This window comes from Scyliorhinus torazame, chromosome 9, assembly GCF_047496885.1.
Source record: "Scyliorhinus torazame isolate Kashiwa2021f chromosome 9, sScyTor2.1, whole genome shotgun sequence".
NCBI classification, from domain to species: domain Eukaryota; kingdom Metazoa; phylum Chordata; class Chondrichthyes; order Carcharhiniformes; family Scyliorhinidae; genus Scyliorhinus; species Scyliorhinus torazame.
Window position 1 is genome coordinate 10,075,702 of NC_092715.1, and position 15,362 is coordinate 10,091,063.

At 48.7% G+C, this 15,362-nt stretch overlaps 1 protein-coding gene across 1 annotated transcript in view; it reads right to left on the minus strand.

Annotated features, from left to right (window-relative positions):
- The window catches only part of LOC140429947 (uncharacterized), a 470,344-nt gene that overhangs the window by 171,019 nt on the left and 283,963 nt on the right, over window positions 1–15,362 (minus strand). Inside the window, exons 22-23 of the mRNA XM_072517537.1 lie at window positions 12,417–12,555; window positions 3,209–3,319 (exon numbers count right to left, since the gene is read on the minus strand). Coding sequence (XP_072373638.1) covers window positions 3,209–3,319; window positions 12,417–12,555 — 250 coding nt within the window. The remainder of the gene's footprint in view (window positions 1–3,208; window positions 3,320–12,416; window positions 12,556–15,362) is intronic.

A 15,362-nucleotide genomic window follows, 5' to 3' on the forward strand; every position in this document is an offset into this window, starting at 1 on the left:
TCTTTGTGAATCGCAGAAGGGCGGTATGCAGGTAAGGTGTGTAATTAAAATGGAATGTTAGTGCTTATTGCAAAAGGACTGGAGTATAAAAGTAGAGAAGTGTTGTTGCAATTCTATAGGGTGTTGGTGAGACCACATCGGGAGTGTTGTGGATTTGAGACCAGGAAGAGATCAAACATGGTCTGATTGAATGGCGGAGCAGATACAGCCCTTCGTTTCTGATCTTCTCCTAACTCCTATCTTCCTAGTTGCCCTTCAGAAGGTGGTAGTGAATTGCCCTTTTGAATTGCTGCAGTCCCTGAAGTGTAGGTACCCCCACAGTGCAGTTGGAGAGGGAGTGCCAGGATTTTGACACGCTGACAGTGAAGGAATGGCGATATATTTCCAAGTCAGGGTGGGGACTTGGGGCAACACAGCAGCACAGTGGTTAACAATGTTGCTTCATAGCGCTAGGGACACAGGTTCGATTTCCGGCTTGGGTCACTGTCTGTGTGGAGTCTGCACGTTCTCCCCGTGTCTGCGTGGGTTTCCTCCGGGTGCTCCGGTTTCCTCCCAGAAAGTCCTGGAACACTTGCTTGTTAGGTGAATTGGACATTCTGAATTCTCTCTCAATGTACCCAAACAGGCGGCGGAATGTGACGACTAGGGGATTTTCACAGTAACTTCATTGCAGTGTTAATGTAAGCCCACTTGTGACACTAATAAAGATTATTATTATGAGTGACTGGGAGGAGAACCTCCAGGTGATGGGGTTCCCAGGTATCTGCTGCTCTCATCCTTCTAGCCGATAGTTTTTGTGGGTTTGGAAGGTGCTATCTAAGGAACCTTGGTGAGATACTGCAGTGCGTCTTGTCGATGGTACACACGGCTGCCACTGTGCGTCGGTGGTGGAGGGTTTGAATGTTTGTGGAAGGTGGAACAATCAAGTGGGGCTGCTTTGTCCTGGATGGTGTTGAGCTTCTTGAGTGTTGTTGGAGCTGCGCTCATCCAGGCAAGTGGAGAGTGTTCCATCACATTCCTGACTTGTGCCTTGTCGATGGTGGACAGGCTTTGGGGGGTCAGGAGATGAGTTACTCGCTGCAGGATCCCTAGCCTTTGACCTGCCCTGGTAGCCACAGTATTAATATGGCTGGGTCCAGTTCAGTTTCTGATCAATGGTAACCCCCAGGATGTTGATTGTGGGGGAATCAGCGATGGTAATGCCAGTCATGGGGTGATGGTTAGATACTCTCTTGTAGGACATGGTCATTGCCGGGCACTTGTGTGGCATGAATGTAACTTGCCACTTGTCAGCCCAAACCTGGATATTGTCCAGGTCTTGCTGCATTTGCACACGGACTGAGTAAATCAAATGTGGGTAACAAAGGACGTGAAAGGTTACATTCGGTCCCAGGAAGTAAGGTTGCCAGAGGAAAGCGTCACGCTCAAGGGCTGAGAGCAATTTAGAATCCAGCAAAACGAGGCTCAAGAAACTGATCAACGGGAAAAAAGCTCTGAAAGCAAGCCAGTGAGAAACATCAGGGCAAACTGTAAAAGTTCAATTAGGTAGCGAGGGCAAATGTGGGGGCATGAGGAAGCAGAATTTGTGATGGGGAATAGGGAAATGCCACAGATACTTAGATACATAGACGATAGGAGCAGGAGGCGGCCTTTTGGCCCTTCGAGCCTGCTCCGCCATTCATCACCATCATGGCTGTTCATCCAACTCAATAGCCTAATCCTGCTTTCTCCCCATAGCCTTTGATCCCATTCTCCCCAAGTGCTCTATCCAGCCGCCTCGTGAATATATTCAATGTTTTAGCATCAACTACTTCCTGAGGTAATGAATTCCACAGGCTCACCGCTCTCTGGGTGAAGAAATGTCTCCTTATCTCTGTCCGAAATGGTTATCCTGAATCCTCAGACTGTGACCCCTGGTTCTGGACACACCCACCATTGGTAACATCTTCCCTGCATCTACCCTGTCCAGTCCTGTTAGAATTTTATAATCTCTATGAGATCCTCCCTCATTCTTCTCAACTCCAGCGAGAACAATCCCAACCTATCATAGAATAGAATTCATCATCGAATTTACAGTGCAGAAGGAGGCCATTCGGCCCATCAAGTCTGCACTGGCCCTTGGAAAGAGCACCCTACTTAAGCCCATACCTCCACCCGATCCCCATAACCCAGTAACCCCATCTACCCTTTTTTTGGTCACTAAGGGCAATTTAGCATGGCCAATCCACCTAACCCGTACATCTTTGGACTGTGGGAGGAAACCGGAGCACCCGGAGGAAACTCACGCACACACGGGGAGAACGTGCAGACTCCGCACAGACAGTCACCCGGGGCTGGAATCGAACCTTGATCCCTGGAGCTGTGAGGCAGCAGTGCTAACCACTGTGCCACCGTGCCGCCCGCGATCTCTGCAATCTCATCTGACAGTCCCGCCATCCCTGGAATCAGTCTGGTGAACCTTCGCTGCACTCCCTCGAGAGCAAGAACATCCTTCCTCAGAGAAGGATGGTGAGTGGCCTGGACAAGAACTTGCAGGGACGGTGTTCCCATTCATCTGCTGCCTTTTTCCTTCTCGGTGGTATAGATTGAGGGTTCGGAAGGTCCTATCAAAAGAGCCTTGATGAGTTTCTGCTATGCGGCACAGTGGTTAGCACAGCTGCCCCACAGCAGCATGGACCCAGGTTCGATTCCAGCCTTTGGTGACTGTGTGGAGTTTGCACAAATGGTACGGGACCCCGTTCAGTTATCAGCGAACATCCCCATTTCTGATGCTATGATGATGAGAAGTCATTGATGAAGCAGCTGAAGATGGTCAGGCTCAGGACACCACACTGAGGAACATCTACAGCGATGCCCTGGAGTCTAGCCAGGGTACATCTCCCCGTAAGAGGTTCTTTACATGGCATGATAGACCCTCAAAATCTGACCCCACAGACAGGTAATAGATAGTACCAACTGCACACCCGCAGGGTTAATATGATCAGGTAACATTATGGAGGACAATAGGTCCTGGCCTAACCAGCATTTCACATTCTGTGAAGTAATACATTTTAAAAAAGCATGAATATTCTTGGCTGCCTCAGTCATCAGTAAAAGACTTAGCAGGGCAAGTCCCTTCCACTGTGTGGACTTAATGTCACAATCCAATTTATAGGCTTGATTCCTTTTGACATTCCTACCTCCAGGTTTCGCGAAGTTTAGAACTCACCAGACATTGCAATCGTGTCGAAAGACCTCTCTTGCGGAATATAACGTGCCCATATGCATACATGGACACTGGGTCTTTTTAATACAGTTACCTTCTGGGCTTCGTACCAAACTGTAAAAGAAAATATGTTGGACAATTCACACAAGATTAGATCCACAAAGACTTACAGTACAGAAGGTCATTCACTCAACTGTATTTCTGCTGCTCCCTGTTGCATCAATACAAAACTCACCTCATTACCCTTGCTCGACAACATGTTCTGGTTCAAACACTTAGACCACAGCACCATAGGAAATAGGAACAGGAGTTGGCCATTCGGCCCCTCAAGCCTGCTCCGCCATCCAATAGGATCATGGCTGATCCGACATTCCTCATAGAATCGTAGAATTTACAGTGCAGAAGGAGGCCATTCAGCCCATCGAGTCTGCACCGGCCCTCACAAAGAGCACCCTACCCAATGGCCTCCTTCTGCACTGTAAATTTTATGATTCTATGATTCTATGAGGCATGTCGGATCAGCCATTATCCTATTGGATGGCAGAGCAGGCTCAAAGGGCCGAATGGCCAACTCCTGTTCCTCACGTCCACTTTCCTGCCCTTTCCCATAATCCTTGATAACAAAATTTCTCTCAGAAAATACATCGATCGTGGCCTCAACCACTTCATATTGGAAAACATCCCACAACACAACAACCCTCTGTGTGAAGAAATTGAATCTAATCTCTCTCCTCACTACAGAAGTAAAAAGTGGAACTGCTAGCTGCAAGACAATGGTAAAGTCTCTCATATCCACTCTTAGAACCTTTAATAACTTTTTTAAAAACCTGTACTAAATGGCCATGGTGGATTGGTGAAATACACAAAAAAGATTTGACGGAGGCCAGGCAATGGGGAGTATTTAAAATATTACATGGGCCATAACAAATCTACATTCCTCTAAGACATAGAAAACAAACCCGGAGAGTAAATCAAACGTGGGTAACAAAGGACGTGAAAGGTTACATTCGGTCCCAGGAAGTAAGGTTGCCAGAGGAAAGCGTCACGCTCAAGGGCAGAGAGCAATTTAGAATCCAGCAAAACGAGGCTCAAGAAACTGATCAAGGGGAAAAAGGCTCTGAAAGCAAGCCAGTGAGAAACATCAGGGCAAACTGTAAAAGTTCAATTAGGTAGCGAGGGCAAATGTGGGGGCATGAGGAAGCAGAATTTGTGATGGGGAATAGGGAAATGCCACAGATACTTAGATACATAGACGATAGGAGCAGGAGGAGGCCTTTTGGCCCTTCGAGCCTGCCCCGCCATTCATCACCATCATGGCTGATCATCCAACTCAATAGCCTAATCCTGCTTTCTCCCCATAGCAAACAAAGAACAAAGAACAAAGAAATGTACAGCACAGGAACAGGCCCTTCGGCCCTCCAAGCCCGTGCCGACCATACTGCCCGACTAAACTACAATCTTCTACACTTCCTGGGTCCGTATCCTTCTATTCCCATCCTATTCATATATTTGTCAAGATGCCCCTTAAATGTCCCTATCGTCCCTGCTTCCACTACCTCCTCCGGTAGTGAGTTCCAGGCACCCACTACCCTCTGTGTGAAAAACTTGCCTCGTACATCTACTCTAAACTTTGCCCCTCTCACCTTAAACCTATGCCCCCTAGTAATTGACCCCTCTACCCTGGGGAAAAGCCTCTGACTATCCACTCTGTCTATGCCCCTCATAATTTTGTATACCTCTATCAGGTCGCCCCTCAACCTCCTTCGTTCCAGTGAGAACAAACCGAGTTTATTCAATCGCTCCTCATAGCTTATGCCCTCCATCCATAGCCTTTGATCCCATTCTCCCCAAGTGCTATATCCAGCCGCCTCGTGAATATATTCAATGTTTTAGCATCAACTACTTCCTGTGGTAATGAATTCCACAGGCTCACCGCTCTCTGGGTGAAGAAATGTCTCCTTACCTCTGTCCGAAATGGTTACCCTGAATCCTCAGACTGTGACCCCTGGTTCTGGACACACCCACCATTGGTAACATCTTCCCTGTCCAGTCCTGTTAGAATTTTATCATCTCTATGAGATCCCCCCTCATTCTTCTGAACTCCAGCGAGAAACAAAACGATGGGCGAGATTCTCTGTTTCCTGATGCCAATTTTAAACTCGCCGATCGGGCGGAGAATCCTTTTTTACGACAGGGGCAGTGCCTGTTTTACGCAGGTTTTGCGTGCTTCGCCCCCTCCAACACGGTGTCATCGCGACGGGCGGTGCACCCGTTGGGACGGCTTCAGGATGTCACCTGAAGGCTCTTCCCCAACGCTCCACCCTTGCTGGGCCGAGTTCACGGTAGCGCAGGGACGTGAGGTCCCAGCTGTGTGGGAACCCGGCGTTGCAGCTGCGGACTGTGTCCAGTACCACCAGAGCCGGGTGGGAGCTGTGCTGCTGGCCGGGGGGGGGGGGGCTACAGTGAGGGCTGGGGGGGGACTGGTGGGGAGTGGCCAGGGGGTGTCAAGGGGGGACACTCTCTGGCAGGTCGGGTCCACGCATGGCCGGTGCCATGTTGTACGGTGCGACCGCTGCAAGTCGTCACCGTGCACATGCGTGGCCACGGACCCAGCAATTCTTCAGCCGTTTATTTCGTGGAGGCCGGGCGTTTTACGTGGTGCGGCTGCGAGCCCCTCGCCCGTCGTAGCATCGGTGAGGGTGTGGTGCCGGATGTTTCCATTCCGTGTAAAATCCCACGGATCCTGAGCATCAAAGAATCTGGCCCAATAACTTTGGGTAGAATTTCCTCATGTTTTTCAAAGTATCAACTGGGGTGGGAAAAGACACAACCACCACCACCCACTCCACCCCTCACCCCCCCCAACTAGACTCAGAACCCTCCCCCTACCAACCCCCCATCCCACGGGTCCCCCCCCCACCCCCCGGGTCTGTACTTACTTGCGTTCTCCGGTGAGTTCTGTTCACCATTTTCCCATTTTTAAAACCCTATCAGGAATCTTGGCGGCTAGCCAGCGTGCCACTGGGGCAGCGGACATTCCACCATGGGGGGAGTTTCCAGCGGGGAGGCCCGGCAATCACATTTAGATGTTTTCAAGGGAGGGTGGGAACAATCAAGCAAGAAATCCCGGCAGTGTGAAAGCCATTCTGGGACTCCCCCTCGATTGTCTGCCCAATTGGCCATTCCAACCTGGCCGAAAACCAGGACGGAAAATCACTCCCCCCCCCCTTTGTGTCTGTTCTCACAGTGGAAGATACAGAAAATCTACCAGAAACACTCCCAGGCATAAAGTGACTTGCGAAAACAAGGGACTGAGAGAAATTGATATGAACAAAGGGATAAATTAATTGGATTGTAGGTATAATTATGGGCAGCACGGTAGCACAGTGGTTAACACAGTTGCTTCACAGCTCCAGGGTCCCAGGTTCGATTCCCGGCTTGGGTCACTGTCTGTGCGGAGTCTGCACGTCCTCCCCGTGTCTGCGTGGGTTTCCCCCGGGTGCTCCGGTTTCCTCCCACAGTCCAAAAATGTGCAGGTTAGGTGGATTGGCCGTGCTAAATTGCCCTTAGTGTCCAAAATTGCTCTTAGTGTTGGGTGGGGTTACTGGGTTATAGGGATAGGGTGGCGGTGTTGACCTTGGGTAGGGTGCTCTTTCCAAGAGCCGGTGCAGACTCAATGGGCTGAATGGCCTCCTTCTGCACTGTAAATTCTATGAAATAAATCCTCTCGGCCAAATTAACTACATCTTAGAGTTGAAGGAGATGGCCAGAGAAATAGTGAATGCGTTGGTGGTTACCTGGGAAAATTCGATATATTCTTGACAAGTTTCTGCAGACTGCAAAGTACCAAATGTAACGGCACTATTTAAGAATGGTGGGAGAAAGTGGAGAACTACAGATCTATTAGTTTGAGGGTAATAGTTGGGAAAATTTTAGATTCTGTTTGTGATAATTGGATACTTAGAAAATGATACGATGGGTAGGACAGTGGCACAGTTGTTAGCACTGCTGCCTCAAAGCATCAGGGAGCTGCGTTCAATTCCGGCTGTGGGTGACTGTTTGGAGTTTGCTCATTCTACCCCTGCCTACGTGAATTTCCTCCGGATAGGTTAGGCGGATTGGCCGTGCTAAATTTACCCTACGTGTCCAAAGATGTGCAGGTTAGGTGGGTTGGGCATGATCAATGCACTGGGTTATGGGGGTAGGGCAGGAGGGTGGGCCTCGGTGGGGTGCTCTCTGGAGGGCTGGAGCAGATTCGATGGGCCCAATGAACTGAACTGAAGGGATTCTATGATCGGGCAGAGTCAACATGGATTTAGGAAGACAAAAGCATGTTTGACCAAGTTGTTTGAGATCGTTACCTGTCGCTAGATAAGTCACTATATAATAATTGATGCACGATCAATTGCACAAAGACTAAAGTTGGGGACAACTGTGGCTTTATTACAGTCAGAGGCGTGGCCTCCTGCTGCAGCTGGCGAAATGGCAGGGCACTGGAGGTCACGCATATTTATACAGTTCTCCGTGGGCGGAGCCAGGCGGCAGGAGCTACCGGCGACCCTGTAGTGCAGGTCCTACCTTACACCTCCTATTACAGTGGTTCACCACAATAATAACATAATAATAATAATAATCTTTATTGTCACAAGTAGGCTTACATTAACTGCAATGAAGTCACTGTGAAAATCCCCTAGTCGCCACATTCCGGCACCTGTTTGGGTAGAACAAAGAGAACAAAGAAATGTACAGCACAGGAACAGGCCCTTCGGCCCTCCAATCCTGCGCCGACCATGCTGCCTGACTAAACTAAAATCTTCTACACTTCCTGGGTCCGTATCCTTCTATTCCCATCCTATTCATGTATTTGTCAAGATGCCCCTTAAATGTCACTATCGTCCCTGCTTCCACCACCTCCTCCGGTAGCGAGTTCCAGGCACCCACTACCCTCTGCGTAAAAAACTTGCCTCGTACATCTACTCTAAACCTTGCCCCTCTCACCTTAAACCTATGCCCCCTAGTAATTGACCCCTCTACCCTGGGGAAAAGCCTCTGACTATCCACTCTGTCTATGCCCCTCATAATTTTGTATACCTCTATCAGGTCGCCCCTCAACCTCCTTCGTTCCAGTGAGAACAAACCGAGTTTATTCAATCGCTCCTCATAGCTAATGCCCTCCATACCAGGCAACATTCTGGTAAATCTCTTCTGCACCCTCTCTAAAGCCTCCACATCCTTCTGGTAGTGTGGCGACCAGAATTGAACACTATACTCCAAGTGTGGCCTAACTAAGGTTCTATACAGCTGCAACATGACTTGCCAATTCTTATACTCAATGCCCCGACCAATGAAGGCAAGCATGCCGTATGCCTTCTTGACTACCTTCTCCACCTGTGTTGCCCCTTTCAATGACCTGTGGACCTGTACTCCTAGATCTCTCTGAGTGTCAATACTCTTGAGGGTTGCGCAGACCGGCCGGCGTGATCTCGCGCATGCGCGGGGGATTCTCTTCTCCGCGCCGGCCCCCGGGCAATATGGCGGAGCCCTACAGGGGCCCAGCGCGGAGCAAAGAAATGCCCCCACAGAACAAGCCCGCCCGCAGATCGGTGGGCCGCGATCGCGGGCCAGGCCACTGTGGGGGCCCCCCTGGGGTGGGTTCACCTCCCCCCCCCCCCCCCCCCCCGCCGAGGACTGCCCCGTATATTCACCTGCCAGGTCCCGCCGTGCGTGAGGTGAGTAATTCACGCCGGCGAGACAGACCAAAACTGGACGGCCGCTGTGCCTATCGGAGCCCGGAGAATCACCGGGTGGGGGCCGCTGTCAACGGCCCCCGACCGGCAAGGCGGGAATCCCGCCGCCACCCGAAAAACGTCACCGGAGAACAGGGCAGCCGCCGTCGGAGCGGGGGAGTGGGATTCACGCCTCCCCCCGGGGATTCTTCAACCCAGCGGCGGGGGGGGGGGGGGGGGGGGGGGGTCAGAGAATCCCGGCCAAGATTTTCACAGCTCGCCCTCCGTATTCCACCAAAGACACGAAAAGCGTCTGGAAGGGCTTTTAAAACCCGACTGTTTGGTTCAACATGCGGACGATCTCCTTCTCCAGACCGAAACCAGGGCGGAACTCCTTAAACTGCTGAGGGAACTGCTGAACCTCCTCACTCGTAAGTAAAGTCTCCAGAGTCACAGCTGACCACAGGCTGCTCCCTTTGACAGAGAGAGCTGACTGCTGGTGATTCATTATGAGGTTGTATCTGCCCTCTGAGGTTCAGAGAATTTACAGTGCAGAAGGAGGCCATTCAGCCCATCGAGTCTGCTTCGGCCCTTAGAAAGAGCACCCTACTTAAGCCTACACCTCTACCCTATTCCCGTAACCCAGTAACCCACTTAACCTTTTGGACACTAAGGGGCCAATCCATGTAACTTGCACGTCTTTGGACTGTGGGAGAAAACCGGAGCACCCGGAGGAAACCCGGAGAAAGTACAAACTCCACACAGACAGTGACCCAAGCAGGGAATCGAACCTGGGACCCTGGAGCTGTGAGGCAGCAGTGCTAACCACTGTGCTACCGTGCCACCCCAAATCAAAGTAGAGAATGTGGGCATAAAATTTCAGAAGGGCAGCAGGGTGGTGCAGTGGTTAGCACTACTGCCTCACGGTGCCGAGGTCCCAGGTTCGATCCCGGCTCTGGGTCACTGTCCGTGTGGGAGTTTGTACATTCTCCCTGTGTTTGCGTGGGTTTTGCCTCCACAACCCAAAGATGTGCAGGGTAGGTGGATTGGCCACGCTAAATTGCCCCTTAACTGGAAAAAATGAATTGGGTACTCTAAATTCATTTAAAAAAAATAAAAGTTCAGATGACACTATTTCAGTGGAGCTGATATCCTTGCCAATCTATCCCTCAACCAACATTACAAAGAAAAAACAAATTTATTTGGTTATCCCTTGTAAGTTTGCTATTTGAGGAAATTTGCTGTGCGCAAATTGGTTGCTGTATTTTCTACATTACAACAGTGACGACACTTCAAAAGTACTTTGTTGGCTACAATCTGTTTGGAGATGTCTGCTGCTCAAAATCACAAGGTCTACACGGAGCAGATAGGGAGAGACAGGTCCGATTGCTGGAAAGGTCAAGAGGCAGGGGACACCAATTAAAGGAGATTGAAAAAGGAACAGCAACGTGAAGGAAAACCTTTTTATGCAGCAAATGGTTCGGATGTGGAATGCAATGCCAGAAGATGTGGTGAAACAGACTCAATTATGGCTTACAAATGGGAATTGGATATTTATTTGAAGCGAAGAAAATTGCTCTTGCAGACAGCCAGCATGGGAAGGACAGGCCTGCTTCTGTGATTTTATTAACTTTCTATAATCGCGGTGAAAGGTAGTAAATAAATTAAAGTATTCAATATGATGAGCAGAATAGACACACGTTAAAAGTTAAGAGTTCATACCTGCGATATTGGTGGAGGAACAGGAAAAAAAATGTGTCCAGGTCCCCCCCGAAAAGAGGTCCCATAAAACTCCCCTACAATATAGCACTAACTACCTAACTGATTATGAAGAACATGTGAATTAGGAGCAGGAGTAGGTCACTGATTGCTCCACCATTCAAGGCTAATCTGATTGTAACCTTTCACCTACTCCCAATAACCTTTCACCCCTTTGTTAATCAAGAATCTATCTCTGCCTTAAAAATATTCAAAGACTCTCTTTCGGTCTCCTTTTGAGGAAGAGATTGCCAAAGAATCAAGATCTTCAGAGAGAAAATATTTCTCCTCATATCCTAAATGAGTGACCCTAAACCCACAAAAGGAAACATTGTCTTCACATCCACCCTGTCAGGCCCCACCCCACACACCGCCCCAGATCTCACGTTTCAAGGCTTGAACGTATTGGCCGGAGTTGTCTGGCCGTTCGCTGGTGGCAGGATTCTCTGGTCCCGCCAGCAGCCCACCCCCTGCCCACTGGTTTCCCAGCTGCGTCAGGTGACGTCAATGCGAAATCCCAGCGACAACGGCGGGAGGAGAAAATCCCGCTGCCAGGGAATGGGGCGCTTCCTCTCTCCGCCGGGAAAATAGTTGCTGGGAGGCCGGAGAATCCCACCCATTAATATGAAATCTTTGGCGCTTGCTCTTTTAAGGAAATCAATGCGAGCTGTATGAAGTAAAAACTGTCATGCTGCCTCTGGAAACCGTGTAATAAACTCTGGGGAACTCTGGATTAGCAAGGTGAAGACTCAATAAAAATGCATGATGGATTTAAACGTGTGCATGTTAAATGAAGAAGAATTTAACTCATGAATGCATAGTATCAACACTGAAATAATCTGAGAATATATTTAATTTCCCTTAGAATTATAGAAAGATTAACACAAAATGAGATCATTCAGCTGACCATTCCTGACAGAGAAAACCAAATCACCCCACTCCACATCTGTCCCTGAATTTGGCTTTCTTCAAGTTTTTATCGAATATTGAAAGTTCAAACTGAGAGTTACTGCTTCCAACATCGTGCTTTCTGAATCACAACATGTTGCTGTTTCCTAATGTTACACAGAACATACAGTGCAGGAGGAGGCCATTCGGCCCATCGAGCCTGCACCGACCCACTTTAAGCCATCACTTCCACCCGATCCCAGTAACACAATAACCCCTCCTAACCTTTTTGGACACTAAGGGCAATTTAAAGTGGCCACTCCACCCTAACCTGCATGTCTTTGGACTATGGGAGGAAACCGGAGCACCCGGAGGAAACCCACGCACACACACGGGGAGAACATGCAGACTCCGCACAGACAGTGACCCAAGCCAGGAATCGAACCCAGGACCCTGGAGCTGTGAAGCAATTGTGCTACCCACTGTGCTACCGTGCTACCCACTATGTTGCCTTTGGATATTTTACTAGTCAGTTTAAACCTTTGTATTTCTGCCACTAAAAAACGTTTTTCTTTACGTATTCCATCGAAACCATTCAAAATTTTGAATACTCTCTGAATTACCTCTTGACTCTCTCTGCTCTGACTCCATCTTCTCAAGTCTCTCCACACAACTGAAGCTGTCCACCTCATTTTAGCCTCTGCACACTCTCTAATGCATTGCCATCTTACTTTATTCTTCTTGGTGAAGGTGTTTTGCTCGTCATGAAATATTTAACGGCAAACAAAGTTAAAAATAATTATTTTCTTATTCATTTGGCTCAAAGTGTGATCACATACCCAGGCTTGCATATGCAGCTGTCTTCACAAATGATGGGGCAGTTGTATTTGGAGGACTGGCTCTCACAGCTTGGCTCACAAACCTTCCCAGGTTCATCATTCGTGCAGTAAGCGTATATTTCATCCTCAGTGCAATGCTCTGAAAGTATTTTAAAAAGCGAAAGCCGTAAATATGCATGATTTCAAGTCAGGTTTTACCAATTCTTACTCTATCAAAATTTCTTGCAGCAGTTTTGGTGCAACTGAATGGCTTGCGAGGCAAGTTCAGAGGTCAGTTAACAATCAACTACATTGTTCTGGGCTTGGAGTCACATGTGAGCCAGGTCAGGTGAGCTTGGCAGATTTCCTTCCCTATCAGGGGACAACTATCATCAATAGTTTCATGGTCCCCATGAGCCTGGCTTTCAATCCCATATTAATTAATTATTAGAATTTATTAATGAATTGACTTTAAATTCCACCATATGTGTGGAGGGATTTGAACCAGTGTCCTGACAATATTAGCCTGGATTACTAGTTGAGTGACAATACCACTAAACACACGGTGCTGTTAGGAAGTGAGCTCCAGGTTTGTTATCAGATTGTAGTCAGAGGATCCGTGTTCATGAAAACAGCACTTTGTCTACCAAATCTCAATCTGTCCCTGCCGCCCCAAGGCAGCACGGTAGCACAATGGTTAACACTGTGGCTTCACAGCGCCAGGGTCCCAGGTTCGATTCCCCGCTGGGTCACCGTCTGTGCGGAGTCTGCACATCCTCCCCGTGTGTGCGTGGGTTTCCTCCGGGTGCTCCGGTTTCCTCCCACAGTCCAAAGACGTGCAGGTTAGGGTGGATTGGCCATGATAAATTGCCCTTAGTGTCCAAAAAGGTTAGGAGGGGTTATTGGGTTACGGGGATAGGGTGGAAGTGAGGGCTTAAGTGGGTCAGTGCAGACTCGATGGGCTGAATGGCCTCCTTCTGCACTGTATGTTCTAAGACTATATCTTCCATGACTCAGGCTTCCTATTCGGAAATAAGCTTCTTGATATTCCTCGGCTCCATTAAAACTATTCTTCAGCCACTCCCCCTAACATTTCCTTTATTCTGACATCCATTATTTTCCTTGATATTATAGAACATAGAGCAGTCCAGCACAGTACAGGCCCTTCGGCCCACGATGTTGTGCAGACCATTTATCCTCATCTAAGGTCAACCTAACCTCCACCCCTTCAATTTACTGCTGTCCATGTGCCTGTCCAAGAGTCGCTTAAATGTCCCAATGACTCTGACTCCACCCCCTCTGCTGGCCGTGCATTCCACACACCCACCACTCTCTGTGTAAAGAACCTCTGACATCTCCCCTGTACATTCCCCCAATCATCTTAAAATGATGTCCCCTCGTGACAGCCATTTCCACCCTGGGGAAAAGTCTCTGGCAATCCACTCTATCCATGCCCCTCACCACCTTGTACACCTATGATTTTGTTTTTTTGAAGAGTGATGACTTGGTAGAGGTGTACAAAAACATTGTTGCATCATGTCTCTTATTTGTGTGGTGAAGCTACCGTTACAAGCACAATATCTAGACCAGCACTCCAGTGCAGTTCTGAAGGAGCATAGTGCTATTGGAGATGACATTTTTCAGATGAAATTTTGAACCAGGTCACTCTCTGCCACTTCAGGTGGTGTGAAAGTTGCCAAGACGATGTTGTTATGAACAATATTTATCCTGTTATAATCCAAGCTGCGTTACTACTGGACAGTTAGGTCCCAGAGCAGAACCCCAGCTCTACAGATTGTAGCGATGGTATGGTGATAGACTGGTTCACACTGCTGCCTCACAGCGCCAGTGCATTCAGGAGGTCACGGATGGCAGCTTCGCGAGGGCACACAGCTTTGTGCATTTTGACCAGGATATGACAAGCCAGAAAGCAGGAACGCTGGGATTTGCAGAGATCTCAGAGTTTGCACAGGTGTGGGGTGCCACCAACAGCCCTCATGTGGCACTCGGATCTCTGTGGCAACAAGCAATTACCTCAATCACAAGGGTTTTCACTCACTGAATGTTCAGCTGGCCTGGGACGATACCAAATGCATCCTGCAAGTCTGCGCACGATTTCGAGAGAGTGTCCACGACTCCTGCGTTCTCAGCCATTCTCAGACCCCTGATGTCTTCCAAGGTCCACAGGCGCTGCAGGGCTGGCTTCTCGGAGACAAGGCCTACCCACTGAGGATGTGGCAGAGGATGCCCGTGCGAAGGGCACAAAATGCAGCAGAGAGAAGTTACGACCTGCGCTTTGGTGGAGCACCTCGTTGGGATGCTGAAAATGAGGTTCTGGTGGCTGGATTAGTCTGGTGGAGCCCTGCAATACAGTCCACAGAGGCTGCCAACCTTTCCTCGTAATCCCTTTCTGTTTCTCTCATCTGAGTTTTCACCTCTCCTCTGAACCAACTGTATTCCATGTGGTTCTCAATTGTATTTTCGATCTGCCACCTGTTAATGAGCACATTTTTTGTACTTTATCTTATTTTCCATCTCCTTTTTCATCCAGGGACCTCTGGCGATGTTCCTCTTTTGAAGGAGTATACCTTTACTTCTTTTTTTAAGGAAGCCTGTTGTTTATCTACAGTTTTTCCCAACAACCTTTAGTTCTGATTTTTCTGGCCTAGTTCCATTCTTGCCTCAATGAAGTCGGCTCTCCCCCAGTCAACTACTCTTTTTAAAAAAATATATATTTTATTGAAGTTTTCAAACAGAATTTTTTCCCTTACAAATCAAAAAAAAAGGTAACATGATAACTGCAGTATAACATTGTTTAACTAACATGGTAAACTAACCAAATAACACAAAGTAATACTCCCCCCCGCCCCCTCTCCCCCTCCAAAAACCCAAACAATTTACCCCCCCTCCCTCCCCCCGCCCCCCCCCTTCCCCCTGGGTTGCTGCTGCTGGTCATCTATCTTCCCT